A 23,166-nucleotide genomic window follows, 5' to 3' on the forward strand; every position below is an offset into this window, starting at 1 on the left:
AAATTCCTGAGTGAAGTAGCTGTCATTGTCTTCAGTGATAATAATTACATTATCAGAATTAAATAATCTTTGCCCTTGAAAACAGTCTCAAACTGAAATCTATTTACAATAAATGTAGACAGACTGAATGAACAGTTTATGCCTATAAAATGTATTTGCATTTTTTATTATGCTTTGTTATTGTTAACTTGGGTTCCACTCAATGTTGTAAGTTTGGAATGTGAGAAAATCAGTAGATCAGTGGTAATCAATAGCAATTATGCTGCAGCCAGGTCCTGATGCATCACCAGCTTAATCATGTGAAAAGAGACTTTACAGTATTAACAGAAGTATGATTTATATTCTGAATTGGTCCCCATACTGTGTCTGAATGAGCAGAGTGAGTGTGTCAGGTTGGGGGTATTTGATGACGGGGTGTGTGTGCTTTCAGGCACGAGAGCACTGCCTGACCATGCTGGAGGAGGCACTGTGCAGCCAGCATGGGGCCGCATCTTCCTGCAGCAGGTAATAAACCCTCTCATCCATCACAGAGATATCCTTCTCAAAACCAACACACAATCACAAACCTGGGAATGCATAACAGACCTATAAAGACTGCAGACTTATGCAAGCAAACACACATTCACCTACTTATATAGTCACCTCCACGGACAATGAAGATCAAAAAATGCATTAAAGAGTTTGCTATTATTACCCACACACAGTATGGGTTCATTATAAAGAATCAGTTCTATGCAAGCACAAAGTCAACCCGATGTGCAGAAAATCAGGATGAACAATTCTGAATAAATCCCTATGAAATTATATATAAAAAAATAACTGTGGAAAAGAATCCCCAATTATAAAAAAGGAAACAATTCTGTCAATGGTCCCTCACTACTGTAGTTGAGTTGTCTGATTGGCCAAAATAGGAACATTCATGGATGTTGTTCTACACTCACCTAAAGGATTATTAGGAACACCTGTTCAATTTCTCATTAATGCAATTATCTGACCAACCAATCACATGGCAGTTGCTTCAATGCATTTAGGGCTGTGGTCCTGGTCAAGACAATCTCCTGAACTCCAAACTGAATGTCTGAATGGGAAAGAAAGGTGATTTAAGCAATTTTGAGCGTGGCATGGTTGTTGGTGCCAGACGGGCCGGTCTGAGTATTTCACAATCTGCTCAGTTACTGGGATTTTCACACACAACCATTTCTAGGGTTTACAAAGAATGGTGTGAAAAGGGAAAAACATCCAGTATGCAGCTGTCCTGTGGGCGAAAATGCCTTGTTGATGCTAGAGGTCAGAGGAGAATGGGCCGACTGATTCAAGCTGATAGAAGAGCAACTTTGACTGAAATAACCACTCGTTACAACCGAGGTATGCAGCAAAGCATTTGTGAAGCCACAACACGTACAACCTTGAGGCGGATGGGCTACAACAGCAGAAGACCCCACCGGGTACCACTCATCTCCACTACAAATAGGAAAAAGAGGCTACAATTTGCACAAGCTCACCAAAATTGGACAGTTGAAGACTGGAAAAATGTTGCCTGGTCTGATGAGTCTCGATTTCTGTTGAGACATTCAGATGGTAGAGTCAGAATTTGGCGTAAACAGAATGAGAACATGGATCCATCATGCCTTGTTACCACTGTGCAGGCTGGTGGTGGTGGTGTAATGGTGTGGGGGATGTTTTCTTGGCACACTTTAGGCCCCTTAGTGCCAATTGGGCATCGTTTAAATGCCACGGCCTACCTGAGCATTGTTTCTGACCATGTCCATCCCTTTATGACCACCATGTACCCATCCTCTGATGGCTACTTCCAGCAGGATAATGCACCATGTCACAAAGGTCGAATCATTTCAAATTGGTTTCCTGAACATGACAATGAGTTCACTGTACTAAACTGGCCCCCACAGTCACCAGATCTCAACCCAATAGAGCATCTTTGGGATGTGGTGGAACGGGAGCTTCGTGCCCTGGATGTGCATCCCACAAATCTCCATCAACTGCAAGATGCTATCCTATCAATATGGGCCAACATTTCTAAAGAATGCTTTCAGCACCTTGTTGAATCAATGCCACGTAGAATTAAGGCAGTTCTGAAGGCGAAAGGGGGTCAAACACAGTATTAGTATGGTGTTCCTAATAATCCTTTAGGTGAGTGTAAATTAAAGTTCAAAAAAAGATATACATGCTAACGTACGCGCTATGTTAAGAACAGCATGTAGCAAAACTACCAACATCTAATATGCTCTGACCTGCCGAGTATGTCCACTACTTCTCTAGAATGTATACATTTCGCAAAAGGAACACTGTATATGAACGACAGCAAGGCACTTATCAGTGTGGGAGTAGGCATAAGGTCTTACAAATCAAGTGGTTTTGTACTTCATTAAAGCATGACATTCAGTTGCTGTTCTGTTACCTAGCACTGCTCTCCAAACCTCTGCAGTAGACTTGGAGTACCATGTCTTCAAAGTGAGCAAGTCAGCCAACCTGTACAAGGCGGCAATGTTGAAGAAGGTTAGTGAGACAATATTGCCATAAAGCAAAAATAACTGCATGAAATCCTCAGATCAGTAGGTTACTAGCACCAAAAGGAGGAAAGATGGGCCCGAAGGTCTCCTCTCCTTTTTGTAACTGTGTTTTCTTTTAATACTTGAAGGAAGTGCTTAAAAAGTCTGCAGGGTCAGAGTTGGCTACCTCTATAGTAGAACATGCATCTGAACCCTTTTCAAACTTGTTAATGCATTCTTCCAATATACAGTACTGTGCAAAAGTTTTAGGCAGGTGTGAAAAAATGCTGTAAAGTACGAATGCTTTCAAAAATAGACATGTTAATAGATTATATTTATCAATTAATTAATGCACAATGAGTGAACAGAAGAAAAATCTACATCAAATCCATATTTGGTGTGACCACCCTTTGCCATCAACAACATCAATTCTTCTAGGTACACTTGTACACAGTCAGGGATTTTGTAGGCATATAGTCAGGTGTATGATTAAACAATTATACCAAACAGGTGCTAATGATCATCAATTCAATATGTTAATATAATCTATTAACGTGTCTATTTTTGAAAGCATTCTTACTTTACAGCATTTTTTCACACCTGCCTAAAACTTTTGCACAGTACTGTATGTATTTTTTTAATTTCAAAGCTGTTTCAATGTCATGTAATGTGTTGGTGTGTTCAGTGATAACCTAGATTGTGTGGGAGTAGGACAGTGTGCTGACCTGTACTGAGTCCTTAGGTGTCTGAGATCAAGAAGGAGCAAGCAGAGGACACGGCACCCCCTATCAGTAAAACTGGAGGAAACAATGCAGAGCACCTCCCAGCTGAAGACAAGTCTACGCCTGAAGCTTCTTCAGAAGGCTTTGTGCCAGCCTCACAGCTGTATTCTGTAAGACAAGGCTCTGCTTTATATCACTGTTGCACATAGGGATTCACTATTATTTAATAAGATATTCAGTTATACCCATAAATACAGCACAGTAAACAGGCATCAGCACATTTCATTGATACGTGAACAAAGAACAAACATCCTCAGTCACACTCCACGGAGTGGAATTAATTAAAAAAATCAAAGCTGTGTTAGAATTAGGTCATCTTCATCAGTACTGCTGTGCATACAATTGAGCAGATTGATATGACCTTTTTTGTCATTGACGTCTTCAGGCTTTGCTAAAGCGTTTGCTCTGCTGTATGACACAGCATCATTCAATGATTCAAATGCTTTATCTGGCTCTATTCTGACAGGTATTTTCACAGTAGAATTTTATATACATAATTATGAAGAAACACAACAAGAATTATGCCTTCTTCAGTAATTTAAGAAAGATCTTTTCATGAGTATGCTGTGGTGGCACAGACACAGCATTTTGCATGGTTGTTACAAGCAGTGGCAGACAAAGTGGTAAGCAGTAATAGGTATGCCCAATCATATTCAGTTGCCCACCATTACACATGGGGCAGTACAAATCAACAAGTTAGACATAGCTCTGAGTGACTAATCTTCTGGATTTGCAGAATGACATTTTATGTTTAGATTTATCACCACCCTACGTATACACCAGTAACAATAATGAATCCATATGCTGAACCATTGTTAAAAGAAGTAAATTGCAAATTGCAAACTAAATGTAAGTGGCCAAATTGCAAACACTGACCTGCAATATTGTTTTCTGTGGATGGTGAATTAAGAACAAGAAATGTGGCATCTCTGAAACTCTGCATTTTCTGTATAAATATGTGTGGATTTCTGTCATTTGTCCATCCTCACAGCTGAAATCCAAGCGTATTGGGGCAGGGATGCGGGGGTCCTCCAACCCCTTCCAAAGCGCCTCAGAACTGCTGCGAGCCAACCAGGCAAGCGGCACGTCAGACAAGGGCATGGGAGACCTCTCTGCTGGGACTTTAGAAACACTCTTTAGACCAGAAGATGACTTGGGAGATTCTGAAACTGAGAAAAGCTCCCAGGAAGGTGCAAAAAAGGAGGTGCTAAAGACATCCAAATCCATAAAACCAAAAGCCCCACAAGATAGCCCTTCTAAGAAGAGGAAGGTCTCCAGAAAAGAGCAAAAGCTTTCAGATGCAGCCCACAACTCCCAGAAGATCTCTCAGTTCTTCAAGAAGAAGGAAGGCACGGCAAAGGAGCACCCTCAATTAGAGCTTCCTAACGGGCAGGAAGAGGACAGTCTGGCCTGCAGTGAAGACCCAGGTCCCTCTGAGCAGTCAAAGAACACCTCGCCATTTCCCACCACCCCCAACAATGGAGACCACACAGAACAACTAGAAGACCCTTGCTCAGCTAAAGATGTTTCCAGTCAGGCTGTTACCAGCAAAATAGGAAATGGGTTGGAACCAGAGCCAAAAGATACTACAGTGTATGTTTGCTAACACTAGCTTAAAGATGTTAAATATTAATGTATATCCAAGATTTGTACTTACTTTCAGAGCTCAGTGATACCTGAGATTAGATCAGTGTTGTCCATGTCAGCTTCTGGATTGCTGCAGTCTAATGGGAATTCTATGCCTCTTTATCTTCTTTAAATCATCAGCACCTGGACAAAGGGTAAAACTAGTTAAATTCAGCAACTAATTGCTTCAAATAAGCAATTAAGAGACTTGTCTCTCTGTTCTCTGCCTTTCATGACAATATTACAAAATGTGTTAGTTTGCTATCCTATTGGTAAATGTAGTTTGCAAGGTTTTTTTTCATGTTTAAATCATTATTTATCCTTAATAATTAACCGATATTTTGGATAATTCCAAACCAACCCAAGGGAGAGAGCTGGTATTGTCCCCCAGTCCGCGCAACAATACATAATGCACATCTCTTTCCCTGTTGTGTGTTGTGATATACAGAGCTCTTTGTAACGAGGAGCCTGGAGGCAGTAGGCCAGTTGCTGCTGGCTCTGGGAAGAGGCAACGCTCACAGAAGGTATTTCTTATTCTGGTACTCTGTTCTGCTGTAACATCCCCTCATTCTTAGGGCCCTGTGAAATACTCAGAAATCTCAAGCAGTCAATCAAGCCGCCTCAGTGAACAATAACATATAATCTAATAGCTAGTAAGGGAAAAAAACAAAACTTTTTATATATTTATAAAACTTATGAGTTGTACGCAGAAGTATATTACCTCCAACTACAGATTGCTGTTTGTAACAAGGTAGGGATCCATACACTTTCCACACCCTGTGTCCTTTTCCTGACAGAGTGAACTGAATCTCCTCCTTTGACCTCAAGTGTATACCAGCTGACTAAGTATGGTGTGTTTCAGAGAGGCCAGGACTCTGAGAATCCAGCGTCCAAGAGACCTCGTCATGACAAAGTGCCCCCAGTATTGGTCCAGCCAGAAGCAAAGACATCCCACCTGAAGAAAAGGGTGACCTTTGATCCGAAAGTGGCACAGAACGAGGTCCCCCCCCGGGTCTCGCAGCCTGTAGTATCCCTGAAGGAGGCAGCTGAAATTGTGGTCAAGTACCTCACCCCATTCTACACCAGTGGCAAGTTTGCCTCCAAGGTAATAACCTATTCTATGTTATATAATACCTTTCATACAGAGTATCCTGTAAGAGGCTTAAATTACAGAATTGTGTGTGTGAAGAACTGTTTCCTGTTTTCTGTTCTGAAGGGCTTTAAATTCAGTTTCAATTTCCCTGAGTCCTTGTGTCTTTGTTGATCTGGAAGAGATAAAGTCCAAATGAAATGTTTCACATTTTGATTGACTTATAATCAACTGTGCAATTACTTTTCCTGTCAGGAGCTGTTCAAAGCCTTTGCCCGATTTTTGTCTCACTTACTGACTGAAGGCAAGACTCCTGTCAAGAAAACTGGTAAGAAGAGGGGCTAATGTTTTTTTTTTTTTTTTTTTCCAGCTTAATTAATTCTTCAATCTAATTTTTAATAAAATTTAATTTTAATTATTTATTTAAAATACCATTGGGATGAGTGGTCAGACTCATTTTAATGGTCATACACATTGAAATACTATCTGTTCTGCTTAGAAATATCAGTTTATAAAGAACTGCAGTTAACATTACCAGTTATATCAATGCTAACTAGATTATTTATTATGTATATATAGATACTTCCTTTGTGTAACAGTACTTTCTGCATACTATATTATGGAATATGTATTATGTTTAGAGTATTTCGCAAATTATTATCAGTGATAGTTTGTAGGTTAGTATGAAAGTTAGTATAACAGAATGCAGACTTCTACATGATAATAATAACTAAAACATTAAAATACTTGAAGGTACTTTGTCTGCATGTGACAGTATTTTTTGCATTAAATATTATTGATAGGTTACAGGATATATACTGTACATATATACGATACGTTGGAAAGTGAATATCTGTTGAGTTGAGACCGTGGTGAACAGAGCTGCTGCTGGTTTGCTTTCACAGTGAAAGAAGAAGCACGACGACTGATCGGGATTTTCTTCAAGACGGTCCAGCGCTGTGAGAGTGAGGCTGACTGGAGCCACCTGCAGGGCCCTGAGAGATAAGGAGGGGCAGCCCTTTCCCTCTCTAATCCCTGGGGAGCTCATTGCAGGGCACAGAGGGAGATCTAGACACTACTGGGAGACAACCACACTATCCCCCCACTCAGGACTCAGCCTTACACTGCAGGTTGCAGATGTTGCCCCTAAACTCAGGATACTGTTACACTGCTCTCTAAGACTAAGCCAAGTTGCAGTACATCGGGTGCTAACTCTGCTGTCTGAAAGAAACACTTGAAAGACACTGGGGGGGGTTCTTCTCTCCCCACATACCCAAAAGCCTTCTGCTGCTACATCCAAAAATAATAATTGAAGAAAGCATGCTGCACGTTGCATTAAGCCATAGTCTGGAGTCGCTCTCTGAGCTGTATTTAATGTGTGAACTGGTGAGGAAAATATAGGAAAGCCTATATTGTCTTTTTCTCTATTTGTCTAACCTTATTTGCAGTGAGCTACAGCGTGATTTAGAAATATCCCTCACTGAAATAGGGACCTGCAGTTTGTCCCTTTCTCTGTACGTGAAACAATGCCGTATAAAGGTTGTCCACATACCCCTGTACCAGACCATGTCCAACATACTGCAGGCCACTGAGATCTGACTGCTATTGTAGGAAATATTTAACTGGTAAAATTGTATTGTGCCAGATGCTTTTGGAAGGAGTGTCAAGATATTCCCCATAAGCTCTGGATATGGATGGGATACAGTAATTCTTTTATTTATAGATTTTACTTTTATATTTATTGGTCTGTCTCACCCAAGGTGTATGACTCGAGTTGTTGCTGGATGGTTGCTCAGGTTTTCATTCCACCTGAGCTTTTTTTCTTTTTTTAACAATATTTTGGTGACACTGGAGCAATTTTACAGCTGTTTCTTATTAAGGTGTTGCATATTTAAACCTGCTGCTTTGGCCATAGTCATGCACCTTGCTGTTAGAAAGATAAATGAGGCTTTAATTTATGGGTAAATTTTCTGTTTGTATTTAGTTTAAAAAAAAAAAAATGCTGCAAATACAAGCTTCCTTCTTTGATATATGAAGAGATTACATTATAACTGTTAATAGGTGAGGTAAACATGCACAAAATATGAGCCTCTTTAAATGTATTTTTCTTATTTTTCACAGCCCCATTAGCATTCAGTAAACTGCTATGCTCTCACTAAAGGAGTGAAGTATCTTCGGTATCTTCGGAATTAATGTATATTTTATTTTGATTTGAGGAAAATCTGTGCCGCCTCTTGATTCCCGTTATAGGAACCCTGTGAAGTGAGAGAAGGGGGAACAAAAGATTGCACATCTTCTTTTGGAAATATAACATTTTTACATTTCCTTTCAAAGCTGGTTGAAAAACATCTCACTAGATTTTACAGACAGTTGCTCTCAGTTCCCACTCCTGAGCAAATAATAACGATCTAATTAAATATATAAACTGATCGGTACCAATATGGATATAGGAACCTGAAAATAATAACATATAAGCTTTAAAATAAAAAAGTGTAAACTTAAACAATTCCTATACCATTTAGAAAGCCTGTTATGGTTTTATAATGTGACAATGTTTGATTTTATATGAATGTTTACTAACCATTATGAAACAAACATTAACGCATTAAAATTAGCTGACCTCAGTAAAGGAGACTATAGCCCAGAGCAGGTCAAATGGTTGATCCATCTGCCAGATGCAAATACCAATTCATGTACTTGATAGCACCTTATTTTGACACTGGATTCTTCCTTATTGCAAACTAGTACTATGTTTTTTTTTTTTTTACAATTGAATATTGGTCATAGTTTTGCTTTGGGTGGAGCCTATGTCTAAACAAACTCACGATACCACTGTGTAACATATATTTATCAAATTTGCTTCTGAAAGGTTATTTATCACTTGATAAGGATTTTGTAAGAATGAATGTAACTTAAAACTGAATACAGTTAGTTTATAGAGCTACGGTAGTTTACAAAGGCTTCTTCTGTAAATTACACTTACAAGTGAAAACTGAGAAAATATGGTGCTTGCGCCAGGGAATTAAGAGTGTAAATAACTGGGGTTCTACCTCGGTAATCTAAAATATTAGTTGATGCTACTTGTTATTGTTCGGCTTTAATCTTTTTGATTTATTTTTGAAAAAGGCCAGAAGGTAAAAACTCATTAACACAGTTGTTCATCTGTACGTGAACCAGGCCATGAAAAATACTATAACTGTCAAATTAAATTCAGCTGCTTTAGTCATAACAATACCATAAGTTTTGTATGTTTGTTTTATATTCTGAAATTGGCAGTCAGTACATTTTTTTTTAAGATCTTATTGTTATGCATTGTGTTACATTAGTACAAAGAGAAACTATTAATTAATGTGACCTCTAAACACTTATCTGATTTGTATTCCCCACTAATCACAAGGGTTGCAGATGCAAAACAACATTTGAAATGCCTAGCAGTTGGATGCGTTGGATAATTAACAGGATGAGATTTAAAAGAACTGCTTTATTTTCACAGTGGTGTTTTATAGGGGTAAAACCTGCACATTTAAGACACACAATCCTCAATTTGTGATAGGTAATTTACAGTCCTAAGAAAAGGTCCAGTGTGATGTGGCTCACAATGACCATGCATTACCCAATTGTAAAGGATTTAGAATCTCTTGCAATTAAAGGTGCTATCTAAATTAGTTATGGTTATATTGGTGGTGGTAGTAATAGTAGTAGTAGTTAAGTAAGACCAATCAATAATTCATCCAATAAAGATACAGAGCTTTGGGTAGGATGAAAAACAGGCATGCCTGTATCTCTCCAGGTGAAATGGGTAAGCGTCTGTAATTTGACTGTGTAAATGCAAATAAAATGAAATGAGCAAAGGTCAGTGAAGGACTGGTGCTTGTTTCCCGTTGTTCTGTAAGCAGGTGTAACCCATCTTAGTTTGATCAGCTGTTTCTTACTGGCAATGAACAGAACCCAGGAAGAACAAAAAGCTCCTCAATATGCACTATTGAAATGTGGTCACTGTCTATTCTGTTAAGAAAGACTGTGCCTATTTAAATGGTAGTGCAACAAGTATGATTTTGAAACCTTTCTGTGTGTATATCTGTTATTTTTCTTCCAAACAGTTTTGCAAAAGAAATGTACACAAAGAGTGAAAATGCACTAGTCATGCTCTGTGCTACAGTGTAGCAGCAGACCAGGTGTTAAAGAGGAGCTCATTCTCTAGTGAACGTATGTCTGATAGCTGGTTGAGGTGCCCTTCTTCATGTGAAATTAATGGGTTAAGTGCACGGATTTCTCTAGGACACGCAGTGTTGAGAGATTAAACTCTTGCTAAAAATAAATATTATTTGTTGGACTAAAAAGTACTTGCAATTGTTGTTTTTTTAAAAACAGGAGTGTCAATATCCAGCCCTAAAATTTGCATTCCAATTTTAATGGATCCAATTATTTGTTTACTTTGACATATTTAAGAATTTCAATCCTTCAGGTCTTTATAAATATATCTGCATTTCTTTATTTGTCTACTTTTCCAATATGTTTGAATCTCTTCTTCAAAAAATTGAGTTAAACGACCCACTTTTCACACTGCAATTCTACTTCACAAACAACAGAGTTTTACTGTTATGTGGAGGACTGATACAGCTCTCAATAATAACTCTGCAGAGTTCAAAGGAGCCTTGGTGACAATCTGAGTAAAACATGGCTACCCAAAGGTGCTACATTTCTCCAGTTAATCAGATAATTCGTTTAATTAATTAATGTAAAGCTCTGGTGGAACCAAATTCAGAATAAACTCTTTTGAGCCTTTTGTTGTTTTTTAAACGTTAATGTGTGCACTATAGGTTAGTAGTTACATTGTCTCCAGCAGTACACAGAAGATAAATCGAGGACCACTGACACTGCCAAACTGGGCATTTGTGGCGGGTAACGAATCAATGGTCGCGTCCGTGTAGATGTGCGCAGGTCTGCGCGGATGTGCGCTTCTGTACGCTGCTCCACCAATGGGATCCCACGAATTCTGCAGCTCTGTGCAGACCTGCGGCCATCTGCGCTACAGCAACGCGACCCGTGTACATCAGTGACTATCTGTACTGTGACTCTGTTCTCAGTGGCTGTTGGATTGCATCGTATGTGTGTCTGTGAGTGACTGGGGCGAGGAGGAGGAGGAGGGGAGACTGCAGCTGCCACGTATCGTGTGCGGAGGGGAGCCTGGAAGAAGCACAGCAGCGCTGGGAGCGAGCGGGCCGGGCAGGTCGGAGCAGGGCGCCGGTGCAGGAGTAACAGCTGGACGCGCATCTGGCCATTAGCATCGTTGCGGCCACTTCCGCTGAGCCCTGTCCGCACATCAGCCGCCGCGCAGAGGACACTGACAGCGCAGTGCAGTTGACAACCTCTGTGCGTTCACAGCTCGGAGTTTACTATGCATGCTGCTAAATAATAGCTGCACAAATATACTAATGTATTGTTAAATCAGTCGTATTTTCGTCCCATGTTGCCAGCACTGGTGACTGACGACGACGGAGGACTGACGTCTCTGTGGAATGAAGTGTTTATCCCAGTCTTGGCTGCCCCGTCCCCTTTGTTCTCTTCCTTTGTACGCGGATTGCGTTTGGTTTAAATAAGCCTGCCTGTATTTTTAAAGTCTTTTTTGTACGGGTATCCACGCGTGATTAAGCAATAGACCGATTCGAGTTTTTCTTTTGACCGGAACCTCCTCGTCTCATCCCGGGCCACCGAGGCGTATCTACACAGGCGGCCGGCCGGCTCTTCTCGTCGCGGGCAGGGTCCTGATGCTGAGTGCGGGCAGAATGGAGGAGTTCGACACCGAGGAGGAGGAGCCGTGGTACGACCACCACGACCTGGAGCAAGGTAAGCGACCCGTCTGTGCCACTTCTGTGAAAGCTGGGTTTAAGTGGCGTGTTGCGATTCTGAATCGTGATGTGGTCGAGTGTTTTAAAAGGGAATTCAGCATTTCATACGGAATAATGTGCTCGCTTGAACAGATTATTTTAAAACACTGGCCGCGCGTTGTGACCCGAGGCCTGCTTATTACAAAACGCACAGCTGTCAAGGTGCTTCTCTGAGACTTGAACAACAAACTACGTGGAGTTAGAAAGCCGCCAGATACGCCGGGCTCGTTCTGGAAATCAGGCATTGTGTGGGCATATTAAGACGTGTTTTGTTGTGAAATGCTTCAGTTTATGTGCAGCGGTTTAAAAGCATCTTCACCGAAGCGTCGTCTGACACGGGTGGGAGGCGGTGGTTTAACAGCGCGACGTGATCCCGGAGGACCCGGGTGCGAGGCTGCCGTAAAGCAACAGGCAGGACAGTGTAAGTGAGCCGGCGGTTTAGTGAGTAACTGCGATCATTTTTATATACATAGTGCCGTATCATTCGCGTTTTTGTCTGTGTGGGATTACAACTTATCAGACACCCTTATCCAGTTTACATTTCAAGGGCTTCAGTATTTTGTATGCCTGAATCTAATCCCTTTGTCGTTTTATCTGTGCAAGACTAAAGAGAGTCACTCTAACCATGTCAATGTCAGTAAGATTAATTTGAAACTTGCTTCTCTAGCTGCTGTACTTTGACATTGTTATAAGCCAGCAATGTGCCTTTGGTTACCAAAACTGAAAACCACATTCTACAAATGTAATTGTTAACTTTTTTTTTTAATGCTTCATATCTAGGTGAAGATGACAACAAATCATCTTTGCCTCTGGATTAATAATTTACAATACTCATAATTATATGTCAGACTTCATCAACATTTAATTTTATTTGATGGGTATCTGCCCATCTCTGAATAGTATCTATATCTTGTTGCACTGTTAACAATTCCACCTCTCCCGCCTCATTTGCAAATCTATCAAATGTATTAATGATACCATAGTGAGAATCTGAATTTTCTGAAAACAGTTTCCTCTGGCTGTAATAATGTCCCCTCACACACGCCTATCTTGAGTCTTTGTTTTCTGCACATTAATCAGTTTTCAACTCGAATGCTCTGCTCACCTGGGTTTCTGCAGTTCTTTTATTTGAGAATAAATCTTATTTGGCAATTTATGGTGTATATAAATTGTCTTATAAGCTTTACTGCTATCAGTTTATTTCTTTGAGAAAATGTAGTTAGTTACTCAAGCTGCCTTTTATTCATACTGCCCTACAGGATCCCCTTAGAATCCATGCATCATGTAGATAAACTCTGTTCCAATAACGTTACCTAACAAAAGTAGAACTGATTGATTTATTATCTTGAATGTATACTCCTTTTAGTTGATTGGTAGTGCATTAGCAATGTTTAATTTATTTTAATAAATATTTGTTGCAGTCACTATTGTTAGATATTACAAATATTCTTCACTAACATAACTTATTTTAGCTGAACCGGAGTGACTGCAGAGAGACCTTTAGCATAATAAATGCATTATAGTTGAAAAAAGACTAGTCTGGAAAAACAAAAGCCCTTAGTTATCAGCAACTTCCATTGTAGAACAGTTATAACTGGCTTTGTATAAAAAGGAAACACAACCCACTAGTGGTTTTCATCAATACAGTTGTTGGCATTTGAATGAGCTCACTCACCAAATCAGGTGATGCAGGACAGCTTATTTGCTTCTTGAAGCATAGACATGGCTCGCATATACACCATCCTATGCAAAGCTCATGCTTTCCTCAGGCGTTTGTACTGAGCAGCTAGATGAAGTTCTGTAGCCATCTCCTTATGTGTAACCCATCACTTTGCCACAGTTAAATATCTTCATTCAGTGTAGGCAGGATTGTATTCCTGGACATTGTTGGTTTGTATTTGATTTACTGCCCCCCCCAATCCCAAACTAAACTTGTCCGTAAGTGTTATAATGTCCTTGCTCTGGACTTCCTCTGTTACACTCTTTCTTTGCCAATTATTCCAATCTCTACTGAAGGCCCATGACTGGTTGATAGGTTCTGGGTGGTTTGTATTTTTTTACTGTTTTCCTTCAGTGTATCTGCACCTCAGCACTGTGTAGTGAGAGTGGAAGATTCTCGGTACATTACGCCTTCTGAATTTGGATTGCAGCTTCATATAATATCTAAATTCACTAGACAGATGGCAGTGAAGAAAGCCCTCAAACAGCCACATAATCCCTTTTATTTGATTGTATTGATTGCAACAGACAGAACATACAAGTTAATATACTATTACCATTACTATTTATAATTATCTTACAAGAGAAGTAATTGAAGAAAAAGTTTTTATTGGATGCCAGAACAAAATACCCTTCTGGTATAACCTAGATGTTTTTAATTTGCAGTTTTCTGTTTGTTTATTTGTTGATTTATTTATTTATTTGTTTGTATTTGACATTCAGTGGTGTTGGAATTATAAATCCACTCTTTTCATTTCTTTGACCTCAGTTCTTCGAGAGCTTATCTAGGCGTCTCCTGGATATATGGAATACCTTTACCATATAAGGATATCTGCTTGTTTTAATATCCCTTGTAGTTTTTGAGAAGAAAAAAAAAATCAGGCTCAAATTATAATCATTAAAAACAGTATTAAAAAATAAGAAAATAAGTCTGCATTGCAGCTCAAGCCTGAATCCAAAGGAGTACAAAATGTCACGTCCTGTTAAGTACTGAAAGCATTTAGAAAATCAGAAGCCTGTATGCCATGCGAGATGTACTTGACTAACAAACACGTCCTCTGACATGTAAGCTGCCAAGCCATCCACTTAATATCTCTCAGCAAATCCCCTTCTCAAACAGCAGAGCTATAGTGTTTTAAGGTGGACTAACCAACTCCTGACTTGCCATGAAGAATCCCAATCACTGCCATGTCCCAGATTCAGACTAGCTTTGTCTGGAATGCTTTTATAGGTAAATAAAATTAATTATAGATTTTGAATATGTATTTTATAAGAATGACAGTCTTTTAATTCAGTGATTTATTTCTGACAGAAGTCTTTAATGGAATGTGGGACTGGGTTCCTGATTAAATGGCTAGTCAACCTTGATGAAATGAAAAATTAAAATAGTGGAGTATTTGAGAATCTCAGAATTAGATGAATTCAGTCTGAGAGAGAGAGAGAGAGAGAGAGAGAGAGAGAGTGGGGTGGGGTGGGGTGGGGTGGAAAGCAACATGGCTCTATGGAAATGGCTTTTGTCAGATCTGTCCAACCTTATAATGGTTCATAGCTTTTGAAGTTGTTGTATTTAGCCCCTTTTCTGTATTTATTGGTTAATGGTGTTTACATTAACCAAAATTAGACTTTCAGTGTGTATTTTATTTCTTCTTTGATCACTAGTACTTGTGAATGTACTCATATAAACCTCTAAAAAACTGCAAACTCATGAGGATGTTATTGTTTTGGTACACTTCCACCTTTGGTGGAGGAGAAAACTCGCCATTCTTGGGGGGATGACTATGACATCACGCAGCACGTATTGTAATAAGACCTCACTTCTTTGGCACACTGATCCACACAGGCAAAAATGATTGTCAAACCCATATCACTAAAAAGCCCCAAGGCTGCTTGAATGCTCTTCCAAGTCTGAGAGTAGCATCACCATATCCAGCTCCTGTCACAATCTCCTCTGCTAAACTCTGCAGCAATCTCAGTGACTGAACAATACCAATCCCACTGTTACATGTGGACCATCCCCTGTGCTTACAGACTCCATCACCTGTCCTGTCCATCAGGTCCGATTTTCTTGGCTGCCTGTTGATTGTTATTGATGAGGCAGTACTTTAAATGTTGAATGCTTAGGAATGCTTAGGTTAATTTAATTTCTATATAAATGTTTGATCACATTCATTAAATTATACAAATTATCCAGTTGAACACATCAGGCTTATTTTGTTAACCTCCTGGCTTCTGCTCATATCCTGTGAGATTTCTTTTTGATCAAGAATGATGGCAACTGCTTCAGTTTAACATCTCTACATAACTTACTAACTGTAATAAATCAGTTTTGATTTACAACATCAACATAGGAAGTACAAATCAAAACGGTTACTTTTTATACCAAAAAAGCATAACATGTTTTCAGTCGCACTAACAAAAACACAAAAAGAATACAATCAATTTGCATATAAAAAGAGAAGTACATAAATAATCAATTCCATTTATTTTCAGTTTCCTTAAGTGTTTCACGGTCCGCATGTTTCCTTATGTTGGGGATTTGAATCTTGCACAAGCCCAAGGTCTTGTATATTGAATATCCACATGTTGGTATAGACATTTAAAGGGGATCCTTGCCTTTTAGATGGGTGTTTCAGAACTAACAAATATTTTGTGTGAAACATTTTGAATGCAAATACATTTTAATTAATTAACATACAGTATAGGTTTAAATTGTAAAATGTATTTAGTGGGAAACTAAAGTTTTAAAGTTGAAGAGCAAAATTAAGAAAGAGAGATTGGGGGAGCCAGTGGACAGAAAGAATGATAATCGCTTTCAGTGAATCTCTGAGTACACTGGTGAAGCTCCAGTGTTAATCCACTATGCAGTGACTGCAGGCCTTTTACTTTGCTAGACCAAATAACTTGTTTGTTTTTGACTGAAGATGTTGCTCTCTTTTGAGCAGAGGAATTGTGTGTGTGTATGCATGTTTGTGTATGTGTGTTAAGGAAGTGGGAGCACTCCATACTGCCTGCTGAAGGGCCTCTGCAGCAATCTGAGAGCTTCAGGCACCAGGGACCACATCATCCTATCGGCACTTGTCACTGGCATTCTGCTCTGTACAGTAAACGCTCTATTTGTTTGACAATGTTCCCATTGTCCTAGAAGGCTCTCAGAACTGCTTTTGTTCAAGGCAATAGGCACTTAGGTTTTGGTGTTGGTGGTACTTAGCAGTTTTGTATTTAGATTTTTTTAAAGGATGTTTTTTTTATATATATTTTACATCGAACCTTGGTTGGTGCACATTTAAAAGAGCTTTGGCAACTATTACAATTTGCAACAGCACGGATCCTATTGAGTATTAAACTGATGTTCAGTACGATGACAGCCCCAGTCTCACTCCTGACGCACTTTCTTACCAAGCAAAACAATATGAAATTAGCTAGCAAAAGAAACCGGTTACATTTTTGGATTTAAAATAATGCTATTTCTACCTGTCCTGTGAGGGCAATATACATTAGGTACAAGCTACTGCACAGTTATTACTCTAAAGAAAAAGGAAAACAAAGAGAAGAATGTGTCTGGTGCACTCCATAAATGGAGTGTTCAGTAACTTAGCTTGGTCAAGGCAATTTTTTTCAGCCTATTTTAATATCAAAAATAAATGCCGTTTAATAAACCCCCGTGCAACATGGGACCAGTGGTATTCAATAGTAGCACATCTATATGAGCAAATACCTGTACTACATGCCTTGTGAAAAAATAAATACTGTAGTGTGATCAGTCCTTTACCTGGAAAAAGTTGCTTTAATTTGCATTACTAAAGTATGGCATCTATATAGTCATATACTTTTCTTAATTCAGATTTGACTTTTCTGAATTAAGCTTCAGCATTATCTGATTACTGTTCAGGCACATCTTTCAGACAGGGATTATTTAAGCCTGTGGCATAAGTGTAAAATGTAAATTCAATGAAGATGATAAAATTCAAAAGGTCAGCGATATCTGAGGTGTGCTATTCATTCAAGTGTGAGGAACTTGGGATTTTTTAAAATTATTTAAATATTTGTTGTTTTAATCAATAGACTGTGTTGACTTTTATATTTTGATGAAATGGATGGACTGCATCTGCATCCCTGTGCTTAAAGTCATAATCTTCTTAAAGAGATCAGGATTCTATGGCTGATCGTGTTTTTCTTCATCCACATTAAAGCCAAATATAATCTATGAATCACAGAGTCTGGACACTTGCCTGCAATACTGGATTCGCGACTGGACTTCCTTACAACTAGTGTGGATAGTATTCTTCACTTAGTATTTAGAAAAGTAGTAGCATTCCTATGTGCCATTTGTTCACTTAATCCCATTCTAAGGAAAGAATTGTAGTGGACATAAATATACAGATGTCTTGACTTCTGCATGAGCCAAATGGGACATCTCAGGACAGGACATTTCACTGCATTACATCACATTCCAGTAGGAGTGCATTGCATTTTAATATCTGCTCTGAAACCATTCTCTTTCACACAGAACAAAAAGTATAGATGGTATTTTCCAATTCTTAAAAACATACAGACAGACACATGGATATCTATATAGATACACTGAGTGTACAAAACATTAGGAACACCTTCTGCACCCCTTTTGCCCTCAGAACAGTCTTGATTCGTCAGGGCATGGACTCTACAAGGTGTCAATAGTGTTCCACAGGATGCTTCTTCAGAATAGTTTGTCCAATCTCATACCACAGATGCTCAATTGGTTTGAGATCTGGTGACTGGGCTGGCCACTGCAGTAATCTGAATTCATTTTCATGCTTGTGGAACCATTCCTAGACAATGATAACCTTGTGGCATGTGGCATTATCCTGCTGAAAACATCCATTAGCAGGTGGATAGCAGGAACCAGGATTCATCTGAGCATGCAATGTTTTTCCAATCCTCCAGTGTTTTACTCCCTTTGTACTGTTTTGCTGAAAGAAGTGGAACTCTACAGGTCGTCGGCAGCCATATTCCATTTGTGTCAAGGTAAGACGAGTTTTTAATGGTCTTTCGGCACCAATGTTGTACTGGACTGTCAGTTGACTAACTGTAGCCCATCTGTTCTGTTGCTCTGCACAATTCGTGTCATTCTTTTATCAATTAGCTGTTTTCAATGTCCTATGGGTAGTGGACCATCCTTGATATACAGAGGAAATAGCTGAGTGTCAAAAACCCAGCAACGTCACAGTTCTTGACACTTCAATCCAGCATCCCTAGCACCTATTACCATTCCCCATTCGAAAGGCACTTCAGTCTTTTGTCTTACCCATTTACCCTCTGAATGGCGCACACACACAATCCTTGCCTCAATTGTGTCAAGGCTGAAAAATCCTTCTTTAACCTGTCTCCTCCCCCTCATCTACGCTGATTGAAGTGGATTTAACAGGTTACATCAATAAGGGATCAAAGCTTTCACCCAGATTCACCTCATCTGTCTATTTCATGTTTTGTATACTCAGTGTAGATTAGTTAAGGCTCAGACGTATACCGAAAATAAATATGTTTGTTCATTGCCTCTGATGATCTCTGCGTGAGATCTGAGGGGTCCATTATCTCTTGTACCAAACAGTTCTGAGAAAATATATTAAATGAACACGGTTGGGGAATATGAGCATTTACATTACTTACTATATAGTTTGATGTTACTATATTTTTAGTCCTTCACATTAGTGAACATCATCAATTTCTGCATATTGTAACTTACCAAATATATATTTTTTTCAATCTTTTTTCTAATTCCTTTTTCCATTTATGAAATTAATTTTAGATCTATTGCCAATAAGATTCTTTTCCATTTATTATCCCTGGTAAAAATCATTCATGGAATATATTAGGATTGTTTCCTGTTTTGTTGCTTGGGGGGGAAAGTGCTGTTGCAGGCTAAATAAGTAGAATAATTGCTGCGAATTGTTGTTGAATTGAGGAAACTGTTTCTTTTTAGGTCTCTCTTTTAGTACAGTAGATATTAAATTTAAGAAAAACATAATAATATGAATAATCATACATTGAATATCTACCAACTTTCCACTATTGTTTTTTACTTGGATTCACAGACAACAAGAGTGTTTGCCAGTAATTAAGTGAGTTAAATTCAAATTTCCAAAACTGCTGCTTAAAGGTTTACTATATCTCACTTAATCCTTTCACCCTTAATTTTCATTTATGAAACTCACAAATGTCAAAATGCAAGAGACTTAATTTCATTTTTTGTAAATACTTCTAAAAGTTCTATGGCCTTCATCAAATTTTTTGCAAATTTCTGTCTTCGTGCCCATCATAACAGGTCATGTGAAAGTTATTTTCTGTTGTATTTTGAAGGTTGGTATATAAAAGCTTCTTGTAATTAGTAACAATTTTGCACTCCAAAATGGACTCCTTCCTATTAACCTGCAATTTGTCTTTATCTTCACAAAGAAGCCCCACTGCATTATGCACACCACTTACATAATAAAATAACTTGTTCAAATGAGTAGCATTCTCAGCGTGATTGAGAGATATGACACGTGGCAAGTCTCTTACTCATACAGATAAACAGCTTGGCCTCTAGGCACCGAGGCTGCTCACATTGTTGGGACTTGCATTGTCTTGTGCCTCACTGAGTTGCGCCTAGCCTCTCTGTCCAAATGCACATTAGCACAAGAGCAGACTAGATAAGAATAGATACAAGCCATCTCTTAGTGAATATTTAAAAAAAATAAAACCCATCATTCCTCTTAAATGTAAAAATAAAGCAAGAATGGTTTAAATCAAGGTAAACTCCAGTCCTTATGTCCTTAAAATTTTAATTGGTTTGCGCCAAAAATTACATAATGCAATTTCTCAGAAAAAAAATGTTTCTGCTTTTGATGTAGCATAATTAACACAATCATTTAATTGTATACTAAATACGTTTATCTACTTTATTACCATTCAAATAAATACAATTTTAACACACTCAGGGTTGAATGGAGACCAGAGTCAACTTCAGACTGGGTTTTAATTTCATGCATAAGTATTGGCACCTTCTTCATTTAAGAACATATCAATTACCAATGCATTCATTTATTTTTACACCACTACCCAAAATTAATTGTGAAGCACCGCATGCATGGTTGTTAATCAGTTAAAAAAAAAGAAAAATGATGACGATAATAATAATATGTTGTAACATACAAGTCTATTTCATGCTTAAAGTTTGTCAAGTCCTAGACAAAACCAAAATATTCATATTACAAATACTGTAAAACACCATTTACCTTGTATCTTCAAGTGTGTTTACCATTACATGACAGTCAGAGGCACAAACAGTAGAAGGGATCCCCCAATTCAGGATACATTTCTCAAAATGCATAGGGTATTCTGTTAAGAATATTTTAAAAGAGACCGCATTTTCAAAGATATTTTATTTACACACTACTGGGTGCATGAGGTATAGGGGTGAATTAATATTTTAACGGTCATGTTCATGTTGTCATTGTCAACACAAATAGTCAAAGCAGTTTGTGTGACAAAAAATGTTATAAAAATATCCTAACCGATCATTTGGAGGATCTCCTCCAACAGCTTTATTTAACAATGGAGCTTGATGTTGACATACCAGAGCTGCCAACTCCTCCAACTCCCCTTTGTTCTTCTTTCATAAATTCAGTGAAAGTATGTGCTTGTTTCAAGGTTTGGCCTGTAATATACCATCAGACAGTTTCAAGACCATGGGACATCACTGCCTATCTCCACATTCAAAATGAGAATAAGGGCTGAGTCATTAATGGTACAGCTGTGTGATGTAAAGTTTCAGAGTCTTCAAATAATATATTCTGAAGTCATTCAGAATAGTGGACTGTATGTGTGTATATCACTTTTACTTAAGTTTTCTGTCTGTCTATATATTTATTTTATATATATATATAAATGTACTGTTTATATGTGTGTTGTTTTTGTTAATGTTATTTAACTGTAGAAAAGTATCTTTCGCTGTCATTCAGTGACATGCCTTAATATGAGTGAGTGCTACTTGTATGTGATAATTATTTTCTTGTCAATATTTATGGTAAACTATGCAGGTTGTGGTTATTATGGTTTACCATTAACCTATTGAATCCAGCCCTCCACTAGTGATTTTGGATATTAGGCACTTATGTATGCATGCAGCAATATTGCCCCCACTGTATTTATAGTCAAACCACAAATGGTCACAGTCATCTTTAACCATCTGATTGGAACCAGTGCTGTCTGGAATATATGGATTTCTCTACACTATTTGTTGATCCACTGTAGACCCCTGACCTGCCTCCTAGTTGTCAGACGATCTTGAAATACTTAAGTTATTAGGGCTTCTTCTAATAATAATGATAATAATTGTATTTTATTAGTTTCCATATAATTGTGAGTGTTTAAATAAATGATGTATGCATACGTTTTACACCTTGGATCCAATACTCTTTCATAGACAGGAAATTGTCTAAAAAAAATAATACTTCAATATCTTATCCATCTGCGATCTTGTCCAATGTGGATACATTCCACTGTACCAGTGTTGCTATAGCAGGGGCTTTACAGTGACGTGTTGTGGGAATCTTGTGATGGACATCACAAAATAATTTGTTGTCAATTTCTGTAAGGGGTTAGGAACTGATCAAGGTGCCAGGTGGTGTGACCTGATTTCTAAGGCTGCACTTAATTCTTCCTTAATTCTACCATGTAGTCTGCTTAATTAAACCACTTATTAATGAATAGTCTCATGATTCCTTTAATCATCTCAATTTGTCTTTTTATGCGCATTGATTAGGCAGGAGCAGTTATGGACGTTTATTTAAAGAGACATGCATCCCTTTATGTCAATTTACATCTTATTCAATATTATTCATTAGAATTTGTAAATTGAAATGTTTTAATTTACTAGTAGCAACATAATCTTTCAACAAAAAGAGTAATGAACAAACCAACAAACCAAATTTAAAAAGCCATGATTCCTGGAACAATTTCAATAAAATACTGAATTCATAACATGTTTTACAAAAATAATATAATAATAATAATAATTCAAGCAACACAAATGTCACTTACACGTTCATGAAAGAAAATGTCCTGTGCATTACATCTTCCTATTAAATGTAATCATCATCAGGTGGTTAATCTTGCCTGTTATCAGACATGCATGTTATTCTGTAAAAAAATGACCATAAGAAGAAACATTTCTACAGAATTGGTAAGGACTGACAAATACCCTATATTTTAGCATTTCATTTAAAATTGTGAAATAGTTCAGTTTTAATGCAATTAATTTTACATTTTGCTCATCTGTAAGAAATTTAAAGAGGTTCTTTTAATTCTACAGTGTTTGGTGAAACGTGAATTTCATTTCTCAAGAACCCTGCATAGAAAGGGATGTATTTGAAATGATATGCAGCAGCAGAATAACAAGTGCTCCATCATGTTATGCATGGCTAAGGTGGCAAAGTTATAGACTTATTGTTGGATTGCTTCTGTCAAGTGGTGTTTAAAAGGTTGCAACCAGTTTGTCTGCTTTTGGAAAATGATCTTTCAAGTCAATATTTCAA

At 38.1% G+C, this 23,166-nt stretch overlaps 2 protein-coding genes across 3 annotated transcripts in view; both read left to right on the top strand.

The window, feature by feature from the left end:
* Nucleotides 1-10,345, top strand: part of recql5 (RecQ helicase-like 5) — a 48,352-nt gene extending 38,007 nt beyond the window's left edge. The window contains exons 12-19 of the mRNA XM_066704906.1: nt 431-504; nt 2,421-2,514; nt 3,250-3,399; nt 4,281-4,882; nt 5,364-5,439; nt 5,778-6,020; nt 6,261-6,333; nt 6,911-10,345. Coding sequence (XP_066561003.1) covers nt 431-504; nt 2,421-2,514; nt 3,250-3,399; nt 4,281-4,882; nt 5,364-5,439; nt 5,778-6,020; nt 6,261-6,333; nt 6,911-7,011 — 1,413 coding nt within the window. The 3' untranslated portion in view covers nt 7,012-10,345. The remainder of the gene's footprint in view (nt 1-430; nt 505-2,420; nt 2,515-3,249; nt 3,400-4,280; nt 4,883-5,363; nt 5,440-5,777; nt 6,021-6,260; nt 6,334-6,910) is intronic.
* Nucleotides 10,346-11,085: 740 nt separating this feature from the next.
* cdr2l (cerebellar degeneration-related protein 2-like) overlaps nt 11,086-23,166 on the top strand; it is a 32,176-nt gene continuing 20,095 nt past the window's right edge. Inside the window, exon 1 of one of the 2 annotated variants that reach the window (XM_066704909.1) lies at nt 11,086-11,852. In XM_066704909.1, coding sequence (XP_066561006.1) covers nt 11,774-11,852 — 79 coding nt within the window. In that variant the 5' untranslated portion in view covers nt 11,086-11,773. Of the gene's footprint in view, nt 11,853-11,950; nt 12,315-23,166 lie in introns of those variants that run through there. The other variant, XM_066704908.1, reaches the window with a different exon arrangement.

This window comes from Amia ocellicauda, chromosome 5 (genome assembly GCF_036373705.1).
Source record: "Amia ocellicauda isolate fAmiCal2 chromosome 5, fAmiCal2.hap1, whole genome shotgun sequence".
Classification (NCBI taxonomy): Eukaryota; Metazoa; Chordata; class Actinopteri; order Amiiformes; family Amiidae; genus Amia; species Amia ocellicauda.